General features: G+C 44.6%; 1 protein-coding gene across 1 annotated transcript in view; it reads left to right on the top strand.

Moving 5' to 3' along the window:
• The first annotated feature begins 1,340 nt into the window (after positions 1–1,340).
• CHSY1 (chondroitin sulfate synthase 1) overlaps positions 1,341–8,891 on the top strand; it is an 82,944-nt gene continuing 75,393 nt past the window's right edge. Inside the window, exon 1 of the mRNA XM_036735699.1 lies at positions 1,341–2,427. Within this exon, the coding sequence (XP_036591594.1) occupies positions 2,057–2,427 (371 nt within the window). The 5' untranslated portion in view covers positions 1,341–2,056. The remainder of the gene's footprint in view (positions 2,428–8,891) is intronic.

The raw sequence follows: 8,891 nt of genomic DNA, 5'->3' as shown, positions 1-8,891 counted from the left end.
TTGCACAGTTTCTGATTCTTGGCAGAAATATTTTGTTAGGCATATGGGAAGAGAAAATAAGGTTAGGAAAGATGTTTGATCTACAAGGCTATAAGGAAAGTGATAAGAAAATCCATAATTTGTCAAATAGGCTGCACTAGAAGAGAGGTTGGATTTAAATGTGAGATTGAGGATCTTCCCTCCTCCCTCCGCCAATTTTGCCTTAGGACCAGTCTTAATCAGAGAGCGAAGATTGGGGTGAGGAGGATAATGTTGAAACCCTCAGGGTACGTAAAAACAAACAAATCATCAGAGGAATCCCCCCCAAGCAAGCAGGTGCTAGCTTCCAGAAGAGAAACAGGCCCAGGCATTGATAGAAGATCCAGGATTTTGAAAAGGAACATTTAAAAAAAGGAAAAAAGAAAAGAAATGGAAACTTGTCTATGCATAAAACATTAGCACCAAGACGCGTTTCCACTTTTCCTCCTCCTGCCAAAGCCAGCGACCCCCTCAGCCTGCCCCCCCCTCACATCCCTGGCTCCCCCAGACTGGCAGAAGCCCTTCTCTCGGGGCCTCCGGGATGACACGGGGCGGTTCGGCCCCGCAGGTAGCGGCAGGGCTGACGTAGCCCCGAGCCCAACCAGTGCAGACGTGGGCAGCTCCACCGTCGGTGGGGCCGAGAAAAGGAGGGGGGGTTGGGGGCCCAGCGTGGCCAGGCTCCCCTCCCACCCTGGCGGGGCCGGGGCCAGACCCCTCCCTTTCCTTTTCCACGTCAGGTTTCTAGGGAGGCGAGGCCGCAGCGGTTAGACGGGGCGCGGGCGTGGCGCGGAGGGGCACAGGCGGCGGCGGCACGCCCTGGCGGAGCGGCGGCGGCGGCGGCGGCCCGGCCGGGCTCGGCTCGCTCCCAGACCCGGTGGATAACGGGCTCAGGGGCTGGACGGAGGGGAGGGTGCGGCTCAGGCACTGCCCCGGGTGCTGAATCCCGCCCAGTCTCGCCTCCAGACCCAAGACCGTTAGCCGCCCTCCCCTCTGGGCCCCAGGGGTGGCTATCCTCCTCTCCTCGCCCGGGGTGCCGCGGAACCGGGGGCTAGAGCTGAGCGCGCCTGGGATGAGGGGATGTTAGGGCCGGGAGGAGCAAGAGGGAGGGGGCAGGAGGGAGGAGGAAGAAGGAGGGGACTTAGCTAGGGAGGGTTCTTTTCTCTCTCGGTCTCTTTTTATTTTTTTATTTTTGGCCAAACTTTGGCCACGTGAACCGCCCCCCATTCACTTTTGCGCCAATGGGGCAGCGAGGACGGATCCCGAGCGAGGCCACGGGACCACTGCCGCGGCAGCCGCTTCATAACGCGCTGTGCGTGACGTGAGGGGCTCCTGTTGCAATGGCGAGCTGAGCCGGAGGATGTGCAGCAGCAGCGGCGGCGCCGCCGGCGACTACGAGGGCAGGGGTAGTGCTAGCCTAGCGGAGCCCAGCCAGTGCGAGGGGCAGGGGAAAGGCAGGCACGGGAGATCCCCGCTGCGGGACGCGCTGCCACTCCGGCCCCGAGACGCCGAGCGGGAGCCCTCGCTGCCGCTCTCTGGTCCCACTGCCGTCTCCTCTTCCTCCTCCTCCTCCTCCTTCTCCTCCTCCGGCGCCGCCGCCGCCGCGCGCCGGGCATGGTCCCTTCTTAAAGGCGCAGGAGCGCGGCGGGGGTGGGAGGGGGGGCGCGGGCAGAACAAAGCGCCAGTGCTCGCGGGGCGAGCGCGGGGCCTGCGGGCGGATTAGGAGGACCCCGAGGAGCCATGGGTATGCGGGACCGGCCGCAGGCGCGGCTGTGCTGCCTGTCCTCGGCCCGGGGCCGCTAGGACAGACAGGGTGGCCTCCCCAGACCGGGGTGCCGTGACGGGCCAGCTCTCTCCCGCCGGCCGGTGAAGGGAGCGGACGAGGGACTGCAGCGGGCGAGCCCCTGGCCGGAACCGCGGAGCGCAGCGCCGAGCAGCGCGGCGCAGTGGGGTCGGGCCGGCTGGGAGGAGGCTGCCCCCAGGGGAGGTGGCTGTTTTTCAGGGGGCGAGGGAGGCTGTGCGGCCGGCGGGCAGTTGGGGAATGGCTGGAAGAAGCCGCCGCTCCTGGCTCAGTGTGTTGCTAGGGCTCATCCTGGGCTTCATCCTGGCGTCAAGGCTGATCCTGCCCCGCGCTTCGGAGCTGAAGAAAGCGGGTCACCGGCGCAAAGCCAGCCCGGAGGGCTGCCGTCTGCAGCAGCAGCAGCTGCAGGATCTGCCACCGCAGCAGCAGCAGCAGCCCCCTGTGCTGGCGCTCGGCGGGGCGCGCGAGGACTCCCGGGGCTCGCTGCTGTGGCCTCCGGAGCTGGCCGCTGGCGGCCACCCGGACGACCTACCCCGGGCCAAGAACTTTCTCTTTGTGGGAGTCATGACAGCCCAGAAGTATCTGGAGAACCGAGCCGTGGCCGCCTACAAGTGAGTGTTGCCTGCGTAGCCTCCTCATCTGTCCCGGGCAGGTCCTCGGGGCATTTGATTTCATCTTCGCTCCTCGTCCCTAGCGGCTCCAGCCTCTTCCCTAGCTTGTGATGGTTCGGGAGGGCGGGGAATGTCCTTCTGAATCTGCTTCTCTGTCAGATGGGACCTGTTTAAACCTGAAGGAGAGCATTAGCTATTCCCTTGTGTTTGGGGGTGGTGGGGTCTTTAGATGATACACAGCCAGATACACTATTCCTGCTTCCTGACGGCTATAGCCCTCTCTTGAGAAAGCTAGAGGGATTCCAACTGTGCCTTATCTGCATGGATACCTTCTCTGTGTCTCCACAGGCACACAAAGGTACATCCATATTTTATTTAGGCCAGGAGTTTTTAATCTGGGGTCCGTGGACCATTCGGTCCTTGGATAGATTTTCAAAAGGATTTGTGAATTTGGATGGGGAGAAATTACATCTTTATTTTCACTAATTTCTAACTGAATTTTAGCATTTCCTTGAAGTATTTTAATGCATTATTCTGAGAAGCGTCCATCACACACACCCACAAAACGTTAAGAACCCCCGATTTAGACTTGAGAACCTCTTGGAATGAGCATTTGACTCTTAAAAATTAAAGGATGCCTACAAGGAATTCTGCCACTCCAAACTGAATTTGTCCAAAACAGCTGCTATTTTTTGAAGCACTTATAACTTCCTGGCATCTAACAGCCAAAAGAGAAGCGTCTTTGTTGTCAGTTAAGATAGCTATCCTAATAAATCAAGACTGGTTTTGATCATTGTAATTGGACTTCTATAAATAGGAGAGCAGGGAGAGATCTATTGTGGTTTTATAATAGAATAGGAATTTTAAGTGTCTTTATTTTGGGAGGTACTATTTTTAATAACCAAAATACAATTTAAAAAATAATGGCTTTCAATAAATACTCAGGTATTAATGTATATTTTTAAAATTTTAGACCTTTTTCCTTTTTGTGGTAGAATATTAGGTGTGTGGGGGGGCATAATATTTATGTACTTAAGAATGAAAGAAATTTGTGTTAAATAATAATTAGTAAAGTTAAGAGTAATAATTACTTACTGCAGTATTCAGCATGAGTTAGAAAAATGGATGAGTTCGTGTTCAGAATGAGCACTAGGCACTAACCAAATAGGCTTTGTAAAGAAATTTTCTGGAATGATGGCAGACTTTGTTAAACTATGGCTGAAACTGAATTAATTTTGCCATAAATTAGATAATGGGAAAAGATAATATGTCTGTTTTCTTGAAATTGAATCTTTAAAAAAGCTTTATTGCTTATATATGAGAGGTTTAAGACACATGTCAGAAAGTTGGTCTGCTTATGTATACCACCATAGTAACAAATAGATGGAAAACTATCAATTTCCAGAATATGAGAGTGCTGAGTTGGGATTTACATTATATTGTAAATATGTGCTTTGGACCCTAGATCACATCTGACTCATTATTAGCCTCAGTCTCCTTTTTCTTTTTTCCAGAAATTAGTAGTGAAGATCAAAAAAGAGTCTGGGACTGAATATACCAGAAGGGAAGAAAAGAGTTAGGAAGACACTCAAGTAATAGTGGGGAATTACAGTAATATATATGTATATATATGTGCATATATATGTATAAATTTATGTTTGATCTTAAAGTTTCCTTTATGTTAACATACATTCACAGTTCAGATTTATCATGCAGGGTTACTGACTGGTAAGCCAAAGAAATGTGTAGTGGAGTTTAGTGGATGGTAGATTGGTCTGAGCATCAGAAGAACTATTGTGTTCTGTAGTAAATTGATTCCCTGTTACCTTATGTGAGTCACTTAAATTTTCTTGGAACCTTTCCATTATGAAATGAATGAAATATTTTCATCATGGTATAGTGCTAGAGACTTAGAGCCATGAAGGCCTAGGTTCAAATGCTGCCCCTGACAGTAACTGTATGGCCATGGACAAGTCATTTAATCCCTGTGTGCAAGAAAAGAAGCATTTATTAAGCATGGGCTAGGTGTCCCACATATGCTAAGTGCTTTACACATATCTCATTTGTTCCTCAACAGCAACCCTGGGAGGTAGGTGCTATTATTATTCCCAAGGAAATTGAGGCAGACAGAAGTTAGGTGGCTTGTCTAGGGTCACAGTACATTGTATTTGAGACAAATTTTGAACTAGGGTCTTCCTGACTGCAGGTCTACTACACCACTTTAGCTTCTTCATTTATAAAAGGAGAATGATAATATCTGCCTCCCAGTAATGTTGTATATGAAAGGCTTTGCATACTTTAGAGTGACATATAAACATCAATTATTCAGTGTGGTTGCGAAAATATTGTATGTTCAAGTGAAAACCATTGTATAAATTTACTGTCGGTTATTTTTGGCAGCAATCTTTTTTGAATATAGCTTATGATATCTTACTACCCTGTGGTTAAGTTATCAGTTGTGTGACACAGCAAATCCAATCTTATTTTGAAGTCTGACCAGTATGATTAATATTTCCTACAGCCTGGGCTGTTATATTTTACATCTTCTTGACTTTGGCTCACTCTTCACTTCCAGATGCCCCTTTGCTTTGTCTTCCATGCTTCTCTAATGGATACTCTTGGAATATTTTAAGAAAGGTATAAATATCAATCATTTTGCCTTCAGTGTCTTTATTACTCTCTTTTTTGTGATACCACTACCCTTTCCTTCCTTCTGTTGCCATTCACTTTCCTTGGTTCCTTTAAAACAAAATTAATAATCTCTTTTTTAGGACTTTCTCTTATTCCCCAATTGAGGAAGCAGTTAGGATTCAGAGGGCTTGTGAGGTGAACTTTGCTAATTGGTTGGGCTTTGGTGCTATGCAGCCTAACATTCCCCTAATCTCAAGATAGTTTTGACTGACTTTGAGGTGTCATTCAACCAGGTAATTTTTGACCCAAGAGAGAATTGATTTGACTTGGATTTGGTGATTACAGACTAGTTAGTCAGTCAGTAAACATTTATTAAGTACCTACTATGTGCCAGGTACTCTGCGATGTGTTGGAATTACAAAGAAAGGCAAAAGATAGTCCTTGCTCTTAAAGAGTTTGCAATCTAATGAGGAAGATAACAAGCAAATAAATATGCACAAATAAACTATATACAGGATAAATGGGAAATAATTAACAGAGGGAAGGTGCTAAAGATAAGAAGAGTTGGGAAAATCTTTCTGTAGAAGGAGAAATTTTAGTTGGAACTTGTAGGAAGCCAGATGTGATGGGACAGCATTTGTAGGCATGAGGAGACAGCCAGAAAAAATGACTGAAACCCAGACATGGAACATCTCATTCATAGAACAGCAAGGGGGCCAGTGTCACTTGATGGATGGGTGCATGGAGGGGAGTAAGACTTAAGAATACTGGAAAGGTAGGAGTAGGGGTAGGGAAAGGGGCTTAGTGTATGAAGGACTTTGAATAACGAACAGAGGATTTTGTATTTGATTTATACCTTAGAGTTAGGTTTGACCATTTTTAAGGTGAAAGTCAATGTTCAGCCCTTAAATGAAGTAACAGAGTCATTTTGGTGCAAATTTAGGTTTAAACCTTTTGTTGTAGCAAAGATGGTACTTGGTTAATGGACCTGGATGTACTCGAACCTATGTTAGTATAAATTACTCTGTACAATGAATGACACTCTTACTATATGTAGTTACTATATACAGTAATAACCTTGAAGTCATTGGAGATCACTGTATTCAGTACCCTCATTTTATAGATGAAGAGACCAGGGCCCCAACAATTGGTGTAGGTTTTTTCAAAGTCACACAGATAGGGAGTAGCAGAGTTGGGATTTTTTGACAACAAATCAGTGTGGGTTTTTTTTTTTTTAAACTATACCATACTCCTTTGTTTTGCAGTGATGCAAAAAAAAATACCTAAAAACAAAAAAAAAAATGAAGACTGGAGTAGCCAGAATAGATCTCACAAAGTCAATACAGTAAAAGCTTTTCTTCTGACCGTGGGGTGCTTGCTCAGACGGAGGCTCTCTGCTTACTTGTGCTTTGCACATAATTCTAACAAGTCAAAAGAAGTAAATTAGAGGGGGGAGCTGTTATAGGCTGATACAGTGAAAAGTAATCAATAGTCTGACAGCAAGTGAACAGGAAACTAGAAAGAGCAAACTCAAGATTTTGAATATAGTAGCCTGGGGCCAACAGCCCTATGCACCCCACTGAGGCCTTGCTGTATTGCAGTAGTGTACAATCACTGGCAGGCTCTTGTGTATAGTATCAAAAGCCTGGAATTTCTCTCAGCTTTGCTACCTGCTACTGATGAGGTTTGCGTATAACATTTAAATTCTCTAAAACTCAGTTTTCTCACTTATTAAATCAGAATAAAATACTCAAACTACTTGCTTCATAGTTCTGTGAACTTAAATGAGATAAATGTAATTGTTGCAAAGCTTCTGTATAAATAAGAGATGTTTATAATAACATGTATTCACAAAGATGGACCTTGAGTCATCCGGAAAAGGTTAAATTCATTATGCTCTTAAGGAAATGTATGATACATTTTTAAAAGATTATCCAAACTGTATAAAAAAAAGAAAAGAAAACAAACTGCTGCTTGAATAAAGCTCAACTATATTCAGAAAACTTGACCATTTGGAATGACTCATCCCCAGACGGTTCTAAAAGGCCTGGAGTCTACTGTATTTTCTTTTTATATTTGAAGGGTATGTATTTTCTAGGTAACTTATTTGGGTCTTAGATTTATCACATCTTGAAGTACGTGACTTGGTCAGAGTAATTTTTCTACTTACTGTCAGAGGGTGGTCAGAAATCCTTATTGGTCCATCATTGGTTTATCAATTGAAATTGACAGTCAGAAACAGTGCAGTGTAGATAAACACAAGAAAGTTAAATTACTGAGATGAGGATTTTTTTCTCCCGGCAAGAATGACTGGGAAAAATAGAAATGCATTTTGGCAGAAATTAGGTTTAGACCCACAGCTGATATCATACCCCCACAATAAATTCAAAATGGATATAAAAATTAAATATGAAAAGACAAAATACATCAATAAAATGCATTTCATAAGCTGGGATACAATATTAAAGTAAAGGGGGGAAAGTTTTTGAAAACTTGGATCCACAGATTGGTATACTATATGCCCTATGTTGATTATCAGCTATGGGTTGTTTGGAGACTTTGGTAGGAGGAAAGAAAGGGAAGACAATCTGTGTTTTTTCTGTTTTTTGTTTGTTGACATCTTTCCTAGAGTTTCAGTTCAGCAAGCATTTAAGTATCCACATACTTGCTACACATTGTTGTTAGAAAAAGCAAACAGTTTTTTCTCTCCAGCAGCTTATTATACACCTCTGGTGGAAAACAACCTGTACACACATAAATAAATACAAAATACAGGGTAAATATAAAGTGAGTGGGTGAGATGTTAGGAAGGTCCCTAACAGACATAGAGGATTAGGGAAGGAGGTGGTACTTCAGCTGAACTTTGAAAGGATCTACAGAGATGGATGGAGATAATTTAAGAGATGGAGATGAAGGAGAGCATTCCAAGAATGGAAGATAGTCTATGCAAAGGTGTGGAGAAGGAGACGAAATGTGGTACATACAGAATGGCAGCCAGTGGGCATGTTTGGACCAGTGAGTACCTGAAAGAATGACAGGCAGTAAACCTGGAAAGGTAGGTTAGAGTCAAGTTGTAAAGGGCTTTAAATACTAAATGGAGGAGTTTGCATTTCACCCTAGATCAAGGGGTTCCTTAACCTGCTGTCCCTGAACTTGTTTCTTTTTAATATTTTGATAGCTGTATTTCAGCATAGTCAGTTTCTTTTATAAACCTATGTACTTAATTTTATACATTTTAAAACATTATTCTGAAAAGGGGTTCGTAGGTTTCACCAGGGGTTAATGAAACAACAAAAAAGTTAAGAGCCCCTCTCACTCAGAGGCATTAATGAGTCACACCTTTTAGAGCAAGGGAGTGACATTTTCCTTCATGTGCTTGAGTGGAGAGGGGAGAGAAAGGGTTCAGGAAAACAAATTAGCCTCTTGCAGAAGTCCAGGTCAGAGGTGATGAGATCCCTGAATACCAGTGGTTGTGGTATGAGTAGAGAGGGGTATGGATTTGAGACATCAACTGATCAGGACTTGAGCTGGTAGTAATATTGGCTCATATTTATATGGTATTTTGCAGCTTAACAAATCATTTGCCTTACAGTAATTCTGTGAGTATAAATAGTGCACATATTATTGTCCCAATTTTGTAGATGAGAAAACTAAGGCTATGCCTAACATCTTTGGGTAATATACAAATTGATAAGTATACTATTTATGCCTTTGTCCTAGTCACTAATTAAAAATGTTCAATGTTGCAGGACCAAGCATAGATTCTTGGGACACTACAGTTAAGCCTTCCTTCTAAGTTGAAGTATTACTGACTACACTTTGGTTCTGACCAT

This window comes from Trichosurus vulpecula, chromosome 8 (assembly GCF_011100635.1).
Source record: "Trichosurus vulpecula isolate mTriVul1 chromosome 8, mTriVul1.pri, whole genome shotgun sequence".
NCBI lineage: Eukaryota > Metazoa > Chordata > Mammalia > Diprotodontia > Phalangeridae > Trichosurus > Trichosurus vulpecula.
This window is presented reverse-complemented; position numbering and strand designations above follow the sequence as displayed.